Source organism: Bufo gargarizans, chromosome 10 (assembly GCF_014858855.1).
Source record: "Bufo gargarizans isolate SCDJY-AF-19 chromosome 10, ASM1485885v1, whole genome shotgun sequence".
NCBI classification, from domain to species: Eukaryota; Metazoa; Chordata; class Amphibia; order Anura; family Bufonidae; genus Bufo; species Bufo gargarizans.
Window position 1 is genome coordinate 72,714,720 of NC_058089.1, and position 21,394 is coordinate 72,736,113.

A 21,394-nucleotide genomic window follows, 5' to 3' on the forward strand; every position below is an offset into this window, starting at 1 on the left:
GCGATTACCGGCAATTAACCCCTCAGGTGCCGCACCCGCCTCCTGTATTAAGTGTTAATTATATTATCATTGGTGGCAAATCACGGTGGCGGGAAGCTGCGATTACCGGCAGTTAACCCCTCAGGTGCCGCACCCGCCTCCTGTATTAAATGTTAATTATATTATCATTGGTGGCGCAGTGCGCCCTCCTCCCCAGTATTGAAATCATTGGTGGCGCAGTGCGCTCCCTCCCCTAAACCCTCCCAATTTCAAAATCGTTGGTGGCACAATGCCCCCCCCCCAGTATTAAAATCATTAGTGGCAGTGGCCACAGGGTCCCCTTCCCTCCTCCTCATTGGTGGCAGTGGCAGTTCCGATCGGAGCCCCAGCAGTGTAATCCTGGGGCTCAGATCGGTTACCATGGCAGCCAGGACGCTACTGAATCCCTGGCTGACATGGTAATCTCCCTGATGCTGTGTGCACTATACACAGAGCAGCAGGGAGAGTGTGAGGTCCTAATTACCCTGAAAGAGCTCTATCAGGGTGAATAGGACAAGGGATTAAAAGATCCCAGGTTCTGGCCCCTAAGGGGGAAAATAGTTTATTAAATAAAAAGTTTTAAAAAAAACAGCAAAATATTAAGTATAAATCACCCCCTTTCCTAATTTTACATATAAAATATATAAACAATAAATAAATAAAATATTACATATCGCCACGTCTGAAAAGTTCCTATGCGGCGAGCGCCGTAAAAAATAAAATAAAAAAATATTTTTAGTCACCTTGTCCCCCAAAAAATAGGACCGGACTTTTCTATTATGGGCTGGACGTTCCATAAAATGCGTAATGCACGCAGCTTTTTTTGGTGTTTTATTTTTTTCGCGTGGTATCGAGACGTATCGAGTATCGCAATACTTTTATATGGTATCGAAACCGAATCAAAATTTGGCTATCAAAACAACCCTACTGATGCATCCATCATAAACGATCTGTTTGTATTATCTGTAACATAGCCAAGGCGGATCCATCATGAATTCCATTGAAAGTCAATGGGAGAAGGATCCGTTTTCTATTGTGCCAGATTGTGTCAGAGAAAACAGATCCGTCCCCATTAACTTACATTGTGTGCCAGGACGGATCCGTTTGGCTCAGTTTTGTCAAGCGGACAGCAAAACGCTGCAGGCAGTGTTCTGGTGTCCGCCTCCAGAGCGGAATGGTGACTGAACGGATGCAAACTGATGCATTCTGAGCGGATCCTTTTCCATTCAGAATGCATTAGGGAAAAACTGATCCGTTTTGAACCTCTTGTGAAAGCACTGAATGGACAAACGGAAAGCAGAAACGCGAGTGTGAAAGTAGCCTTACAGCTGCATTTACATGCAGCAATCAACTCCATTGTATGGGAACAAGCGATCTCAACTGCAATCACTCAGTCCCATACAGATTGTTCATTTTTGTGCAGCAGATCGCTGTTTAAACATTATGCTGCTCAGAAATTATGATTTTAATGTTGGCATCAACAATTATTTCACCTGATGAACAAGCTCTTGCTCCTAGGGTGATTTGTGGTACCTCTACACTGGGCAATTATCGTCATTCCCAATATTCTGCCAGCTCATAGTCCAATATAAAGGAACCTTTAGTCTGTACAGTATTTCACCTGGAGAAGCAGTTTGTGCTTCAGAGTGGCTCTTTTAAAGGGTTTGTGCCACAAAATATTTTCTACAGTTTTCAAACCAGCACCTTAATCTAAATAATTTTATAAATGTATGTAATTGAAAATGTAGTATTGCCACTGAGTTATTCAATTTAATCTATATGTATAGCGCCACCTGCTGTTTGTCCTTTTTCTTATTTCTTGTCCACCTCACTGATGTGGTCACACAAGCTCAGTTTAAATCTTCAGCGGTCAACGGCGATATATTCTATTAGAAGCTGTGGCCACAGCAGAAAGGACATGTTCACCAATTTTTTTTAGAAAATATAATAATTAAATAAAAGTTGATTGAATACAGGAATAGTATGGGAAATCTCATCAGTATATTGTCCATGTCATTGTATATGTCCTGAAGGTATAATATTAGAGGTCAGAAACCCCTTCTCCTGGTGATTGACTTGTCGTCTTGTCAGTCTTCTTCCAGTAGCGTTTCCCAACAGACCTTCCTTTTTGTCATGTTAGTCATATATAGCATAGATATGGGCATGTCTTCTGCCTCTTCATATATGGAAAACTTCAGTTATAGGTAGTGGCGTCGCTAGAGGGGGGCGAGAGGGGGCCCCCCTCTATGTTGCTCTTTGTAATCTTATTTATATATACATATTTGGTTCCCCCCCCCCCCCCCCCCCATTTTTGACTGTGGTATCTTTGTGTCCCCCCTATATATTGTTCCTAGAGTCGCCACTGGTTATTGGTCTTGACATACCCATACAGAACTTCCATCTCCTTTGTGTATATATATATATATATATATATATATATAACAACAGAGAAAGTCTGCAGCACTCCTTGAAGTAAAAAATGTGCCGCTTATTCACACGTCAGAAAATTGACAACGTTTCAGTTCTCTCACAGAACCTTTCTCAACCTGACTTGAGAAAGGTTCTGTGAGAGAACTGAAACGTTGTCAATTTTCTGACGTGTGAATAAACTGCACATTTTTTACTTCAAGGAGTGCTGCAGACTTTCTCTGTTGTTTATCCGTCCTGTATCGAGGGACCACCGCGGGCACCATACAACTATTTACTGCATGCGAAGGAGTGCTGCCTAAACTTTTTTATGGAGATATATATATATATATATATATAGATGATATTAGTAATGTGTGTATTGAGGTTTTTTTTTTTTTTTTTACAATATATACTGTATAAATTAATCACATATTTAACATACACCAAAAGTATCTATATTCCCCTTTTACTGTACATGGTCCAACAGTGTCTTTTTAGCCTCTGTTGGACTGATATATTGATTGGGATATATATATTTTTTACTGTATAAGAAAGTTCACTGTGCTTTCCTATACAGTGGCCCACTGCAAAATAATGTATTCCAATGAATGCCACTGTATGGCTATTCAAGAGACTTCTGTGCGTTTCATATAAGGGTCAGACGAGAAGTTAGCCTAACTAACGCTGTTCTTTTATACCTTATTTTCACTGAATTTGGCCAGAGATATCCTTAACTGTTCCTGCCTCAATAGTTATGGCTGTCGTGGCCGTGATTCCAGATGTAATCTACGAATGTTGCAGTCTGGGGAAGTTATCTACTTCACTGCTTGTGTCATAGTCATCTGTGATGTAAACCGTGGAACTCAGCGCCACTTTTTACGGCACACCGACTGTGTTCGATGGTAAGTCAGATAATGACATTTGGAAGTGGGCAAACCCACAGGTAGGGTTTGAATTTGTTGAATTCCTGATTTCGATTATAGAAGTTTCATCAGTAAAGCGAGTTACAATTCAGTTTCAAATTTCAACCATTTCTATGTATTGGATAATTTCCATATGCTTTCACACCAACTATGGAACTACCACTATTACAAGAAGAGTGACAAAACCTCTATTCTCTAAGATTGCATATAAAGCACAATCATGGTTTGTAGATATTGTATTCGTTGTTTTTTTTTTACTTTACAAGCAAGGTGAGGATAATCATAAGTTATCATTAGTTGTAGACTTTTCTGAAGAGGTGGATTTTCAGGTTGCTTTTAAGAAGATGCGGGGAGTCTAATGTGTTGGGGTAGTGAGTTCCAGAGTATGGAGGATGCATGTTAGAAATTTTGTAGGTGATTGTGTGAGGAGAAAGAAAAAAGAGGCATTGGGAAAATTGAAGATTACATAAGGAAATATAATAGGAGCTCTTGTTAGAGATCTATGCAAAGGACAGGTAATGGGCAGTCTTGTATCTCGTTGTTAATATTTTGAACTGAACTCGCTCCGCAATGAGAGCTACTGAAACAGCTAGCGTTGGAGCGCTCTGCTGTTTTCCGGCTGGTGTTTGGGACTGTGTCTCATCTTGCCTTAGCAACGGCGAGATGAGACAACCCCTTTAATTAGCCAGTGAATGGATTGGCAGAGAGAAGAGGTGGAGGAGAAACAAAGAAAGAACTGGATCATTCAGGCCGCAGAGTTTAGGGTGGCTTGGAGGGGTGAATTAGAGACTGTGGGAGACCGCAGAGAAGTATATTATTACCGTCGTTTTGATGGGCGATAATGAGGGCATGCACTACTGTTTTTGTTAACACATGTGCGGTGTGAAGGACAGGGCGGAATAACTGTTGTAAACATTGGCCTTAACGACATTAGAAAAATCAGCTTTATTTAATTGTTTAAAGGGACACTAAACCCAGAATCTGAAAAAAAGAACAGCCAATGAAATGTAACATAATCTCCTTATTTGTCTTTGGTATTTGTTCTCGTTTTGTCACACATCACAATTGCAACCATGAAAAATAAAGTAGTAAAGCAGTGTATTCTTCTCTTAGGCTGCAGTCATGTCTTCTCCCCCTTTCTTTCCTCCCTCTGATGATAGTGCATGTGAACCAGAAAGCTTAGAAGTGGGCTTGGTTTAGTCTGGATAGCTTTTGTCTACACAGCGAGTGTGGCCATTTTGTTGGAAGGAATCTCCTAGATAATATTAGAACAAAATAGAACAGTGCCAGCCACAGTGCCTATGGTGTCAACGATAGTATATATACATAGTACCATCCATACTTCATACATCAGAATAGCTAATCTGCCCAGTTGTTAAGTGATAATTCCTCTTTTTACTGCATAATTGCGTAGATTTGCCTTTCAGCCGCTTTGGAAAGCTGGGTAGCTGGATATCAAACTACATATATAGTATATTCTTACAGTTGTCCTGATATTATATTTATGGATATAGTGTATAAAGAAAGAATGTACCTAGTTTGGCCTCCATTAAATATTTGTAGAGGTTGTTTTCCATCTTTTCTACACTGCGCAACTAAAAATGTCCCTGTTTTGGCAATGATACATACAGGGCTGTATTACTAGCTGGTGCCATCCTAGGCACCAAGTCTGAAAATCAGAGCAAGGACGAGGGAAATGGTACTGGGTTGCTGGCACCATTATCTGGACAGAATGCATACTGTCGCTCCACAAGACTTCTAAACCAGCTTTCTATCCCTACTGTCTATATATGCAAACTTGACATTTTAGCACCCAGGAAAGCTTGGTAGCACTTTCTGTAGTGTCACTGCCCTGGTACTGCATAGTCTACCTACAGTACACACACACAGGGGAGTAAGAAGCTGCTAAGCTTTTCAGTTTCTTCATTTTTCACAGAGCTCCAAGTCTCCATTAAAGTGAATACAGTGTTAAGCCACACACCTTTCCCAAACTTCCTGTTTTTACTGTGAGGTCATGCTAGTGCACAGTGAGAGGTAAGAGTCAGCCCCCAATTAAGGGGCTGACTGTAGGATATCTGCTAAAACTGCTTTCTGTAGTAGTTTGCAGATGCCCATACAGCAAAATGTTTTTTTTTACTGTTTTTCAGTTACATTATATTGCAAAGTTTTCAGTTTTATGGTTTTATTGTTTTATGCAAGACAATTTTCATGCTAATCACACACATAACAAAACACAATAAAATGCATGTTACAGAATCCGCGTCCAACATTTCCAATAATAATCTGCTAAAGGCAAATACTACTGCTCTACCATGACCATACCCATGTACCGTAGGTCCCAGTTTAAGTGATGTCTTCTCTGACTGGAGTTATTCTCTTTCCTTTGTTTTTCAGAACTGCACAGATCGCTCTGAGGAGGTCTGCTAACCTCAACTTGTTTCTGCATAAGGGCCAGTTCACATGAAAAATCAGCGCGGAATCCATGTGTCCTTTTTCAGTGCGAAAAGATGATTTTGTTTTTTATGCGCTTTTTTGACCAATGGGTTCAATACAAAACTAAATTTTCAGATTGAGGTTTTTGAAGCAGATCTGTGTAAAAAAATAAAAATGCAAATGCTGCTTCCCATTGGAATGAATGGGAAGCTGTTTTGAGCTAGTTTTTTGGAGCAAATTTTAAGGCAGAAACGCTCCTAAATCTGTGCAAAAAATTCAGTGTGAACTGGCCCTTAACTGAACACCCATTTTTAGTATTAAAACCGCCTTTTTTTGCCCCTACTTAGTAATCATCCCCATTTATGCGGCAGTAGATATAATGCCCCCAGTAGTTGTCTCTTTACATATAATAAACCCCAGTAGTGCCCTCTTCACATATAATGCACCCATTAGTGCCTTATTTTCATATAATGCCCCCCAGTAGTGGCCTTGTTACATAAAGTTCCCCCCCAGTTGTGGCCTCTTTAAATATAGTGCCCCCCCTCTTAAATATAATGCCCCACCAGTAGGGGCCTCTTTAAATATAGAACCTTCGCCAGTAGTGGCCTCTTTAAATATAGCACCACCTAGGAGTGGCCTCTGTAAACATAGTGACCCTTAGTAGTTGTCTCTTTAAATATAGCCCCCCAGTAGTGCCTATTTACATATAGTGTCCCCAGTAAATAATGCACCAACCACTACCTTGTAGTCCCCCAGTAGTTGACATTTTCATGCTGCCTGTGACCCGCTGCAGGAGATAGCGATTATTTCATTAGGACCATCCTGCACATTAGCACAGCTTCATAGGCCTCAGGCCTAGCAGCCTTCAGCCTGTTACGCTAAATGGCGGGGCACAAGAGACTATAGTTCCTGTCCCCAGCATTAACTCCAGAGCTCCTCACAAACTCGTACCAGATGATCCACAGCCTGGTACTGGTCCACAGCCCGGTGGTTGGGGATCTCTGGTTTAAATGATCCGCTGATTGTATTCTATAACAGGGGAATGAGTTTGCCAATGCAAATTTCACAGAAGGGTTTGTCTGCTTTAATTAACATATTCCCATATACCATATTGAGCTACTTGGGCTCCCTTATTTGAGACCTCCATTATTAAGTCAAAACGGAGAGCAGCTATAAGAATTTGTCTCTCACCCTGGGGAATTCAGGCTGTTTTTGCAAATAGCATATTTGATTTCAGTGAGTTTCATTTTTCCTGTGATGGTACCGCTGCAAGGAGACTAAAAATGTACTGGTATGGCCCCCTCAGCAGCTGATCAAGAAAGGGTCCTAGCATTGGGACAAACCATATTCAACTAATTTAGTAATGATATGTTAGTTAGATGCACAGGATGGTTGATACACCATACAGGGTGCTCTCAGTCTTACAGCGTCACCCCGCTGTTAGAAGGAATAAAAATATGAAAAAGATGACTGGGCACACCTAAGATATTGGTTACTAATATTTATTAAAGTACTTGTAATAGTTTAAAACAACTCCAATGTGATGATGTATGGTACAGAAGTATAACTTTAAAACATTGCCACACTGTTTGGCAGCATTCAGGGCAAAAGTTCTGCGTATTTGTGATTGGGATGAAGCTGAAATGGTCACTCGCATGTGATCTAGTAACCTAACATCCTCATTCCAACCTCAACTTCGGCAGAATGATAAAATACATGCGGTAGTAAATATATTAAAAATAGGCAATATATTAGCAGTTAAACTACAATATTAGTAATAGTCATACATTGACATGAAGTATAAAATCGGGTGACAATATGAAAAGATAAAAATAAAAAGTTTGGGTTCACTTGATATAAAAAGTTCTAAATATCCAGATGTAGCAAATACAGTCCCACAGTTACTTGTTGCCAATTTGAGGTAGCAAAGTGATACTATGTGATGAACTTTCAATAGTCTGGTGTATTAGTTGACACCATCACTGACTCAGCGGCGTCCCTCTGTTGGTCAGAAATCCAGCAATGAAACAATAGTTACTTTAAGGAACACTCTTACCGATGTTGGAGGGTTCTCACATTCAGGAGAAACCTCTGCCGTCTATCGGAACTTCCTCCCAGTTTTTTTGTGCGGTCAGGTGGATCCCAGTTAGTAGTATTCGTCACCTGTTAGCGGGACGCCGCTGAGTCAGTGATGGTGTCAACTAATACACCAGACTATTGAAAGTTCATCACATAGTATCACTTTGCTACCTCAAATCGGCAACAAGTAACTGTGGGACTGTATTTGCTACATCTGGATATTTAGAACTTTTTATATCAAGTGAACCCAGACTTTTTATTTTTATTTTTTATCTTTTCATATTGTCACCCGATTTTATACTTCATGTCAATGTATGACTATTACTAATATTGTAGTTTAACTGCTAATATATTGCCTATTTTTAATATATTTACTACCGCATGTATTTTATCATTCTGCCGAAGTTGAGGTTGGAATGAGGATGTTAGGTTACTAGATCACATGCGAGTGACCATTTCAGCTTCATCCCAATCACAAATACGCAGAACTTTTGCCCTGAATGCTGCCAAACAGTGTGGCAATGTTTTAAAGTTATACTTCTGTACCATACATCATCACATTGGAGTTGTTTTAAACTATTACAAGTACTTTAATAAATATTAGTAACCAATATCTTAGATGTGCCCAGTCATCTTTTTCATATTCAACTAATGTTCAGGAGATCTTAAGAAAAAAAGATTATCTAAAGCATTCTCTAAGGCAAATAACCTTTTTTGTTTTCTCATGCTGTCTACAACATTACTACTCTTATAGTCTAGCTGTCCACCCTGATGGAGTGAGAGTGGCCTCTGGACAAACAGCCGGAGTGGACAAGGATGGTAAGGTGAGAAGCCCAAATACATTTCTAGGCATCTCATTTGTTTGAAGTAGCAGTTTGTGAATATAACACATTTTATTCCCAGAATTCTTTCTGAATCTATAATCATTTTAGAGTAGGTATACATAAATCATTGATTTTGGTGGAGCACCTACAGGGTAAAAAACGTTTTTTGTATTTTTCCTTGTATGGACATCTTTAATTTTAGAACAACTATGGGGGAATTGCTGCAGTTAGCAGTAAAAAAGTATTGAAACGTATTCCTTACAGCAAAGTTAAAGCAACTCTACCAGTTAGTTGGTCTGGTAATGAGTTCCGTTCGGTGGTGGTGCAGTCAGTGTTAGCCCATAGGCCCCAGTGAATGCTACACACGTGGACAAAATTGTTGGTACCCTTACAATAAAGAAAGAAATACTGGTCCTACAATGTTCACTGAAATACCTTGAAACTGACAACAATAATAAATAAAAATGTACTGAAAATCAGCTGGGATTGCGTAGGGTGGAGCTGCGTCACGCCTTCCTTCTCTCCTCGACCCACCGCGTTAAGCTCCGGCGTCCTCATGTGATGGAGCTGCTCGATTTGGTCGAATAATACACGAGCTTCTCCTGTCTATGCTAGCCTCCATGCTCCTTCCTGCCTCCTGGTTTAATCCACCTTTGCTGTGATCTCTGTGCCCCTCTGTCTCTTCTCTGTTTGTAAGAGGCACACATATGCCAGCATTTCCTCATTTGTCATTAAATTTGTGTTGGGGTTGATCTGGGCGAACTACTCAGATTTTTTTGAGGATTGTGGAGAACTGCCTGTGACCATCTTCTTTTTTTTACTTTGTTGCTCCTTTTTTTGTGTCTCTTCCCTGGATCTACCCCCATTCTGCTCCCTAATTTTGATCAAGACAAAAGAAAAAAAGGCCCACAGTGTATAAGACCTGAAAACTAGGAAAGGAAGATGGACACCTCCTAGTGAAAACCGTAATCAAAGCCCTAACTACCAGTATGAACAGACCCCAGAGGTAGGTGAGTTCATACACAGGAATACCTAGTGTCCTATCTAATCCTAAAGGACCCTGGTACTAGTGACAGGAATAAGACATCCTTTTCCTCCAAAAGGAAGGATGAACAGTAGTCTCCCTAAGGGCTAATACAAAACAACAAAGAAAAGCAACACACAGAAATGCCAAAATACAAAGGGAAAAGGTAACACTTAACTTCCAAGAAGCTATGGCAGCACCAGGAACTCACCCGAGATCCAAACACCAGCTATCCACAGGTCCAACTGAAGCTATAAACCGCACAGCATTGTGGGAGAGACAACTATAAATAGGGAAAGTTAAATGACCACAATAGCAACACCTGGAGGTTAAGAGTGTGGTCAGTACCAGAAACAACACAGACACCTATTGGTCCACAAGGTAAACATGTCAAACCAAATCACGTGTTGCCAGTGTCAAAGATCTCTTGCAACTCGCTGCGTATATCTCGGTACGTCCGTGACAGCTTTGTGACACTGGGCAGCACAATTTACTCCAGAATGCCTTGAAAGTCTTAAGATTTTATTTTACCCTGTACAGATTCAAGACACCCTGTGCAAGATGCAGCAAAGCAGCCCAGAAACATAACTGAGCCTCCTACATGTTTCACAGTAGGTACAATGTACTTGCCAAAAGGCTCCAGTTTTGTCTAATCTGTCCAAAGGACATTTTCCCAGAAGTTTTCAATATGCATTTTGGCAAATCCCAGTTTCGCTTTGTTATGATTTGCTTTCAACAGTGGTTTCCTCCTCGGTCGTCTTCCATTAAGTCCACTTTGTCTAAGACAGCGACGGATAGTACGACCTGACACTGATGTACCGTGCCATTGGAGTTCACCTCGAATCTCGTTGTTCTGGGCTCTTTGGTTACCATGTGTTTTATCCGTCTCTTTAATTTGTCATACATTTTTCTCTGACTGTCGCGTCCAGGGAGGTTTGCTACAGTTCTGTACACCTTAAACTGCTGAATATTATGTCCAATGACTGCTGATAAATATGTTCAACTGTAGTAACAGGAACATCAATCTGTTTGGAGGGGGTTATACATATAGACTTTACCTTTTAGCATGTTTGGCTACAATTTTCATTCTAACCTCCCGAGTCAACTTTCTCCTTAGCTTTCTTTGGTCCATGTTCAGTGTGATACACACCATGATTCCAAACAGCACAGTGACTACTTTCCACCCTATGATGCTAACTACAGGACACACCTTAGTTTAACATGTCCCTATGGTCAAATTATGTTCAATCTTTTCTAGAGGTGTCATCATTTTTGTCTAGGCCAGTTTCATTAGTTTGTTTTCTTACCGTAATTATTTGGTTAAACCACAATTCAAAAATACTTTTGTCAGTTTTAAGTTATTTCAGTGACCATTGCAGGTTTTTCTTTCTTTAATGGAAGGGTACCAACAATTTTCCCAACGTGCGTATATTGAAGGAAACTGCAGCACTCCAAGTCTTTGATCTGTGTTAGGCCCCTTGCAAATAAGCTAATGTCTCGCTGAGGACTCGTAGTGAGGCACCCGGCCTGAACTCCCAGGGATCAAATAGCATTATATTGCTTTATGATGCTATGTAACGCTTAGGGCTCTTTCACACGAGCGGATGCCGTGCGTGGAGTCTGCTTCGTGAAAGACAGCCAAGCCCCGCTCTGGACAGCAGAGACATGGAGCATTAACATGATTGATAATGCTCCGTGCCTCTGTGATCTTTTTGCTACAAAATCACTGTGAGATAAAGGTGTCACCGTGATTTTGTAGTTAAAAGATCACAGAGAGGCACAGAGCATTATTAATTATGTTAATGCTCCGTGTCTCTGCTGTTCAGAACGGGGCTTGACACTCCACACACTGCATCCGCTTTCACACGGGCGTCCCGGATTTGCTACGGATGCGTTGGGTGTGCATTGCGGGAAAACTGCACAAGTAGGCACGCAGGTGCAGTCAGTTTTGACTGCGATTGTGTTCCGATGTCCAGTTTTTTCCGTGCGAGTTTTGCATGCGTGTAAGAAACTGAATATGGTATCCAGACCCGAACCTGGACTTCTTCACTGAGGTTCGGGTTTGGGTTGTGTTCTATTTATTTTATTATTTTCCCTTATAACATGGTTATAAAGGAAAATAATAGCATTCTGAATACAGAATGCTTAAAAAAAATGTGGATTGAGGGGTTAAAAAAAGAAAAAGAAAATTTACTCACCTCATCCAATTGATCATGCAGCTGGCATCGTCTTCTTGCATTTTCTTTCAGGACCTGCAAAAGGACCTTTGACGTAATCGCTCTCACCATGTGGTGAGCGCGGTGTCGTCAGCGCAGGTCCTGCTGAATGAAGATAGATGCCGGCTGCGCGATCAATTGGATAAGGTGAGTACATTTTTTTTATATTTTTGAACCCCTCAATCCACATTTTACTATGTATTCTGTATTATGAATGCTATTATTTTCCCTTATAACCTTGCTACAAGGGAAAATAATACAGTGAATAGACTTTAATGGGGTCCGGGGTTGCTTTCATCCCTATAATTTCCTAGCAACCATTTGTGAAAATCTCACCGCATCCGCACTTGCTTGCGATTTTCACGCAGACCTATTCATTTCTATGTTAAAAACACAGAATATAGAACATGCTGCGTTTTTCAGGCAACGCATGCGGATCCCATCCGAATCACAAATGCATTGTAAGGGCCGATCCGTCTCTCCGCTTGTCATGCGGACGGATCCGTCTTGCACATTTTTTCAAATTTTTACCGATCTGCGCTTGCCAGAACGACGGATCCGGCATTCCGGTATTCTGAATGCAGGATCCGGCGCTAATACATTCATATGGGAAAAAAATGCCGGATCCGGCGTTCAGGCAAGTCTTCAGATTTTTTTGCCAGAGATAAAACCGTAGCATGCTGCGGTTTTCTCTTTTGCCTGATCAGTCAAAATGACTGAACTGAAGACATCCTGATGCAAACTGAACGGATTGCTCTCCATTCAGAATGCATGGGGATAAAACTGATCAGTTCTTTTCCGGTATAGAGCCCCTGTGACGGAACTCTATGCCGGAAAAGAAAAACGCAAGTTTGAAAGTACCCTTACACGGAGGAAATACTTGAGTTCTGCAGTTTCCTTTTAAACATATCCCTTGACGTACATACAGACTATGATTTGGCAAACATAGTTCAAAAAGTGCATACTTTTCACTCCGTTTTTCCATGTTTATGTATCTGCATGTTTTTTTTTGAAGGACGTAATAACATAACATGCCACTCTTTTCAGTTCTGCAAAAAATAGATAGATGCTTATACTTTTTTTTACCTTTACAAACAGATGGAAATGTAAGACATTACTTTTCCATCCATTAAACGTATCATTTTTTTCAGATAATGCCATCAAAGATTCATTAAAAAAAAAGGGCACAAACGTATTGAAACGTATTCACATCCATCAAACGTATGCATTAAAAAAGGTATAGATAACCCAAAAATTGCATACGTTGGCATACATTTTTATGTAAGTCTTAATTTATACATTAAAAGTACAGCAAAAATGAGATGTGGACAACTTCTTACCTGCACCCGTGTGATGTAAAGAACTGACGCACTGATCCCGCACCATATGCGGCAGGGGGACGGCTGTGTAATATGTAGGGTAATTTGTGCCCTACTGACTGGGATCGGCAATGACACCAATCCCAGTTATTTAACCTCCCCCACCTTATTTAATGCGATGGTCAATAGCGATTTGCCATCTGTGGGGTTAAGCAGAGGCAGGTGGCTCCCACTGCCTTCCGATTGGCAAGTTACACTAACTCTTTTCACAAAAAGTATATCTTAATCTACTCAGCTCATCGTCCTCTGTTGTTTTCTGCCTAAAGCGTAAACACCATATTCAATGTGACATGTTACCTTTAACATACAATCCATATAAAGAGAGTCGTTTTTAATATAGTTTCTCTTTGCAGCCCATGGTATTCATATGGGATTCATCATCACTTCAAATATTACATCAGATTGGATTGGGCTTCTTTGAAAGAGGTGTTGGCTGTCTTACCTTCTCCACTCAGGCAAGTCTTTTATTTGATTACTTTTGTCTGTTTTCAAAATAATGCAACTTTTTTTGTAAGTATTTTAGATCAGTAAGCCCCAGCTAGGAATAGGTGCAGATCTTGCCATTATAGTTTTTCTCTCTGAGTTTCACAATTTTCTTGCAAAGAGTTATCTCCCAAGGAAAGAGAACCATTTTGCTAGTGCCACCGTGTAGAAGTGGATCCTTGTGAATAAAAAATGCGACTGTTTAACACCTTCCAGACGCAGCCATATGCCCCCTTCCTGACAGAGCCTATTTTTGCTAATCTGATATGTGTCACTTTATGTGGTAATAACTTTGGAACGCTTGGAACTTATCCAACTGATTCTGACATTGTTTTCTCGTAACACAATGTACTTTATGTTAAAGGTTAATTTGAGTCGATATGTATTACCTTTATTTATAGCAGATTCCAAAATTTAGCAAAAATTTGGAAACATTCACTATTTTCAAAATTTGAATTTCTCTGCTTTTCAGATGGATAGCGATACCTCATAAAGTAGTTAAATAACATTTCCCATATGTCTACTTCATGTTTGCATAATTTTGTGAATGTCATTTAATTTTTTTAGGGAGTTAGAAGGCTTAGATTTTTAGAAGCAAATTTTTAAATTTTTAAGGGAATTTCCAAAATCCACTTTTTTTAAGGAGTTTTGAAGTCATTTTGGGGGGCTTACATGGTAACAAAATGACCCTATTTTAGAAACTACACCCCTCAGGTTATTCAAAACTGATTTTACAAACCTGGTTCACCCTTTATATGTTTAACAAGATTTAAAGGAAAATGGGGACGAATATTCAACAGAGCGCCATATGGTTTTTGGAGGGTTGATTTTGCTGGAATGGTTTTTGAGCGCCATGTAATTTGAAGGTACACTAAGGTACACCCACAGTAGAATCCCCCCAAAAGTGACCCCATTTTGGAAACTACAACCCTCAAAGAATTATTGAGGGGTATACTGACCATTTTGACCCCACAGGCTTTAATTAGAATTTAGAAACATTTGGTTGTGGAAATAAAATGTTACATAAGCTCCCTATTTTTATTTTTACAAGGGGTAATAGGAGAAAAAAGTTTGTTAAGCATTTTCTCCTGAACACGGCAACCCCATATGTAGTTGTAAATGAATGTTTGGGCACATGGCAGCGATCAGAAGAGAAGGAGTGCCATATGGTTTCGGAGGGCAGATTTTGGTGGAATGGTTTATGGGTGCCGTGTTGCTATTGATCAGCCTCTGGACACTAGTACAGCCATTTTCTGACAACCATACATTTTATTTTTCTCTCAACAGAGCTTTATCATTGGTTCTATTATGGGGTACATACAACTTTTTGATCGCTTTTTATTTAGCTTTTTGGGAAGCAGAATAAAGATAATAAAGGTGCTTTTTGGGATTTGTTATTGAGGTTTGGGCAAACACTGTGTGTTATGTCTTTATTCTACTGGTCAATGCAATTACAGAGATACCAATTTTATATATATTATTTATGTTTTAGCACTTTTTTTATTAGCACCATTTTCTGAGAGCCATTTTTTTATTTATTATTCTGCCAATTGTTTTGTGTGGGGTCTAATTTTTTATGGGATGAGGTGATGTTCTCATTGGTACCATTTTGGGGTACATAGTACTTTTTGGCCGCTCGCTATTATGCTTTTTGTAAGGCAAGGTGACAAAAAATGTCTGTTTTGACATATTTTTTTTATATTTGTTTTACAACATTAACCTGAAGTACCCCTTCAGGTTAATGTTGTAAAACAAATATAAAAAAAATGGCCATTGATATGGCAATACCTAATATGTCTAAAATGTTACACAATAAAATGCAATTTTCTGAAATTTTTGTACTGATTGTCTTGTATGGGGGCAAATTTTTTGTGGGATGAAGTGACGTGTTCAGTGGTACCATTGTGGTGTATATTGTACTTTTTGATTGCTTCCTACTATACTTTTTGTAAGGCAAAGTGAACAGAAAATGGCTGTTTTAGTGCAGTTTTATTTAATTCCTTTTTACCTCGTTCATCTGATGGGGTAGATCATCTGATATTTTTATGTATTGTAATGCATTGGCTGTCAGTGTATTACCAGTGTACAACCACTGCTTGCCTGTGAGACCTAGGGGGCAGGTTTCCATAGAATGCAGCCCCAATGCCTATTGAAGGCACTGGGCTGCCTTCTCAGTCATCTGGTCCCCCACCATCACAGTGCGGGGACGCGATGGCGACGGGGAGGGAGCCTCCTCCCTCCACAAACCCTGTACTTACTGCAGTCAGCACTGGCCGCTGTATACAAAGGGTTATAGTGCTCGGTGTATTCACCAATGCCGGTGCATACAGCAGGGGCACGACTGTCAGGAACAGCTGGACCCCTGCGGCTGAGGAGACTGGCACAGCTCCTGCACCCTCCCAATCAGCGCACCGTACCTGTACTGCAACTGTCGGGATGTTACTTCTTGATGCGCCGTACATGTACCGCGGATGTCGGGAAGGGGTTAACTGCACCTTGAGACATGACAAGGGAATGTTCTCAAGCCAAATACACCTCTGTGCATGTTGTTTCCTCATAGAGTATTGCCAATAAGTCTCCATACCATGGAGCTCTTCCAGTGAATCTCCATACAGGGCTGGTCTTTTTAAGTAAACTGTTCTGGCTTATATTTCTTATGCAAATTGATGATCTTAATACTGTGAATAACGTGAAAGTGCCCTTAAAGCGATTTCCAGGATTTTAATATTGATGACCTATCCTCAATATCATCCCCGCAGATCAGCTGTATGAAGAGAAGGCACACACTATCTGCGCATGCCATCTCTTGTCTCTCTTCCTGCACGCTGTCGATCTAGCAGCCACGAGCAGGAAGAGAGACAGGAGACGGCAACCATGCACTGCGCGTGCCTGCTCTTCATACAGCTGATCGGTGGGGGTGCCGGATGTCTGACCCCCACGATCTGATATTGATGACCAATCCTCCGGATAGGTCATCAATATTATAAGCCTGGAAAATTCCATTTGAGTGTGATTTCACACACAAACATTTGTGGTATTTTTACTCAGTTTTGAGCCAGAAATGACAACACCCTTAGGCTACATGCCATTCATTGGCTTTATTTTATTTTTATAAAGATCCCAACCCCTGCAGTACCCTCATAATGTTACCCATAATAGCCCCCATCTGTAATAATGCCCCCATAGTGGCCCCCACCTGTAATAATGCCCCCCATAGTGGTCCCATCTATAATAATGCCCCCCATTGTGGTCCCCATTTGTAATATTGTCCCCCATAGTGGCCCCCATCTGTAATAATGTCCCCCATAGTGGCCCCCATCTGTAATAATGTCCCCCATAGTGGCCCCCATCTGTAATAATGTCCCCCATAGTGGCCCCCATCTGTAATAATGTCCCCCATAGTGGCCCCCATCTGTAATAATGCCCTCCATAGTGGCCCGCATTTGTAATGATGCCCCCCCATAGTGGCCCCCACCTGTAATAATGTCCCCCATAGTGCATGAGGTATTTTTTTTAACCCTCAAAAGGCCACATTGTTCTAGTGTACTTTTTAACAGCTGTTAGATGGGTGTTTTTAACAGCTGTTAGATGGGATGTCTAAGCGGCTGTTTTTGACCTGCACGTGGTTTTATCTCACAATCTCTGATGGAAATTACTGATCAAACACTAACTGTGTGAAAGTGGCCTTAGGTCTCTTTCAAATAAGATATGGATTGCTAGACATGCTGCATGTTGTTTTTCAGTCTCTCTTCATGCACATAAAAAATGGGTGAAATCCAGACGTTAGTGAATCACGGATGTATGCTGTATATGTTCTCCATAGGCAGCACACATACCCATTGATTTGAATGTGTTTAGTTAGACATCAGTGATTTTCCACTGACCATGGATCAGAGGAAAAACCAGAGACATGCACTACATTGATCCGTGATGTGGACCAAACACGCCCATTTAAGTCTATCGATTAGTGAAAACCACTGATAGAACACAAGATGGCATCTGTAATCTGTCAGTGATTTTCACAGACCATTGGTAGAAAATGCTCTGGAAATTAAAGGGGTATTCCGATCACATACAATGGGGGCATATCGCTAGGATATGTCCCCATTGTCTGATAGATGCGGGTCTCACATTTGGGACCTGCACCTACAAGGAGAACGGAAAGCTGTGGCTGGAGGACCCCAGGTTTCCCGGGTTCCGTCCACCACCAAGCGCTGCTCCCATACAAGTGAATGGGAGCGCACCGTGCTGCCTCTGCTCCCTGCGGCTGCCCTCCATTCATTTCCCCGCTTCGTTCTCGTTGTAGGTTCCTAGCGATATGCTCCCTTTGTATGTGATGGCAAAGCCCCTTTAATTTTCAGCCTAGCTGTGTACATCGAATACAGATGACACATGAAATGCAAAAAACGTATATATGGACAAAATGCAGTTATTTCATGCACATCTTCACAGATGAACCACTGACTATCTTGTCACGGATGTCGTCACAGACACATGCGTGTGAAAGAGGCATTAGGAGGGACATTTTGGAGCAAGGGGATATGGTTGTGCAGTTCATAAAAAAAATATAAAAAAATAACTAGATCAAGAATCTTTCATTGTAGAGATCCATATTGTTTTTTACTTTCTTTACTTCTTGTTGCTTTTCCATTATTTTGCCATCATATAATCAATCTCCCAATATTACTACTCTTTTACAGGACTTTGGCCTATTCCTTTGTGTTGTAGACGACTGCAGTGACCATGTGTTATCTGTATGGGACACAGTGAAAGGAAACAAGATTTCAGAAACAAAGGTCTGCTAATTTACTTTGAAGAAAACTTTTAAGCCCTTTTTCTAAACTTACTTGACTAAGAGGGCAGTGCACCAGCAAAGTAAAATACTAGGAAGAGGGGTGTTCCTGAGCATTAGTAACAGACAAAGAATGCTAAGGGGTGAAGGGAGATCTCTCTAGAGCAGTGTGGTGACTGTGACTGGGCAGGCAAACTCTCACCTTCTGAAACATGGTAAAATATACACAACAAATCAATAGAAGCAAGAGTTAAGATTAATTTACTAAAATAACAGCCAGCATCTGCACAGAAGGATTCAGAAACATAGGCATAGTGCAGTGATGGCTAACCTCCGGCACTCCAGCTGTGGTGAAACTACAACTCCCAGTATGCTCCATTCATTTCTATGGATTTGTGAAAACAGCCAAGCAAGTATGCATCTTGGGAGTTGTTTTTTTACCACAGCTGGCGTTCCGGAAGTTAGCTATCACAGACATAGTACCTTTTAGATATTTTTCCCATTTTGGTACATTTTATTTTGATTAGCCAATTCTTTATAATAAGGGCTCACGCACACGACTGTTGTCCGTATTGTGGCCTGCAAACAGCGGGTCTGCAATATACTGGCACAAACCGTTTGTACACTGGATCATGGATGCAGACCCATTCACTTGAATGGGTCTGCAATCCGGAAGGTGCGGCGCGCAACGTAGGCATGGAAGCACTACGGAGTGCTTCCCTGGTTTTCTGTCTGTGGCTTCGCACTGCAAAAAAATAGAACATGTTCTATTTTTTTGCGGTGCGGACGGATCCTGGACCCATTCAAGTTGAATGGGTGTGCATCCATCTGCACCAGCCACACAGATGGTGCCCTTGCATTAGGGACCACAATTTGCGGTCCCTAACGCACAGAACGGGTGGCACACGTTTGTGTTCATGAACCCTAACTATAATATTCATACAGTTTTTTCTATTTTTATTTTGAAGTGCACAAATGAACCGGTGCTGTGTGTTGCTTTCAACCCTGTGGACAGCTCTTACATTGTCACTGTGGGCAAGTCACATATTCACTTTTGGAGCTGGAGTGCTGCTTCCCTGACTAAGAAACAAGGCATTTTTGGTGTAAGTGCCTTAATTTGGCTTCTTTTTACATGTGATATCTTAAAACTGAATTATTGCTGTTGTACTCAGTTATTCATACCTAAAGGTTTTCCAATGAATACTTAATTATACAAGGAAACTTAAAGGGGTTCTCCGGAAATTAAGAAAATTCAAATACTTAAATATTACTTTATTACAAATATATTCCCAAATACCTTTCATTAGTTATAATGGCTTGTTTTGTCTGGAGAGAAATCATTAGGAGAAATAAAGTGTCCGCCATGCTATTAGTACACACAAAGCCTGACCTAATCAAACAGCAGGACAAGTTACTTCACAACACTAAGCCAAAGAGCTGCCTCAGCCTCCTCTTTGCTCTGCTTATCAGGGATTATGATCCTGAATACAGCTGATCTTTAGCTGAATCTCTGTAGGAATGGAGTTCATGCGGAGACATGAAGTACAGAGATAATGTAATGTACGAGCATGAGCACCACTGATGGATTGCAGGGTGGTCGTAACCATGGAAATGACCAGTGTATAATGTGGTGGAAAAATTAATCTAGCCAGCAAAGGAGGCCATATGGACAATCACAATACATTAGTAAGTGGCTTGTATTAAATTTCTCTACATAATAAATGTCATTTGCTGAAGTGAGACAACCCCTTTAACGTTGGGAATACCGCTTTAAGCTGAAATATATTATCTGTATTTCATTGCTTACATGAAAAAAAAAATCACACAAAAAACGCAATCACATTTATAACATTACATTAATCCCAGAAATAGAATCCTTACAATTACATAGTGTTATGTAATATCTATTTCTCGTTGCTCATATACTGCTAGCATTTTCTCCAGCTGAGTACAACGTACAGATACATGTCAATTTTGCTTGCATTATCCTAACTGTGCTATGCACACATTGATATTTCTTTATTGCATGTTGTCAATTATCTCTGCCCTTTATAGAAATATAAAAAGCCTCGCTATGTACAGTGTGTGCTGTTTGACCAAACTGGGGACGTCCTCACAGGAGACTCAGAGGGACAGATATTAACCTGGGCCAGAAGTGCAGCAGACACACGGACATTAGGCAAAGGTGCAAAGGGTAAGATACTTTTATTTTATTTTAATGTTGACACTTTTGTTGAGCTAAACAATTTTGGGATTGTTATCTCTATGGTATAAAGAGAGATTTGTCTTGACTGATGGAAAACGGTCCGTAGATCAAAACAACAACATTTAACTTACAAATATCTGATATTGTATATTGAGCATTATTTTCCACAATATGAGCAGTTTTCTATGGTAAAAATTGTTTGTAGTTTTGGTTATGTCCCTTTCTGACAAGCATCAGGATCAGAAAATAAAGGTGGGATATTTGTCTTATGGTGGCCAATTTATGTTTATAGCTAATTTTAGGTCTCATACACACGGCCATGCTGTGTTTTGCGGTCCGCAACTTGCGGCTCCGCAAAACATGGATGCTGCCCGTGTGCATTCCGCAATTTGCGGACCGGAACGAGCGTCTATTATAGAAATGCCTATTCTTGTCCGTAGAACGAGAAAAGGACATGTGCTATTTTTTTGTGGGGCCACGGAACGGAGCATCTTTTGCGGCCCCATTGAAGTGTGGCTCGGATGCAGACCGGATACAAACAACATTCGTGTGCATGAGGCCTTAGTCTGCAAATATTCTATACAACCTTCCCGTCTAATCCGTAACTT

The 21,394-nt window shown here is 40.6% G+C and overlaps 1 protein-coding gene across 1 annotated transcript in view; it reads left to right on the top strand.

Moving 5' to 3' along the window:
- The window catches only part of EML3 (EMAP like 3), a 194,096-nt gene that overhangs the window by 119,434 nt on the left and 53,268 nt on the right, over window positions 1–21,394 (top strand). The window contains exons 8-13 of the mRNA XM_044270888.1: window positions 3,180–3,329; window positions 8,617–8,686; window positions 13,659–13,760; window positions 18,489–18,584; window positions 19,549–19,683; window positions 20,636–20,774. Of these exons, the coding sequence (XP_044126823.1) occupies window positions 3,180–3,329; window positions 8,617–8,686; window positions 13,659–13,760; window positions 18,489–18,584; window positions 19,549–19,683; window positions 20,636–20,774 (692 nt within the window). The remainder of the gene's footprint in view (window positions 1–3,179; window positions 3,330–8,616; window positions 8,687–13,658; window positions 13,761–18,488; window positions 18,585–19,548; window positions 19,684–20,635; window positions 20,775–21,394) is intronic.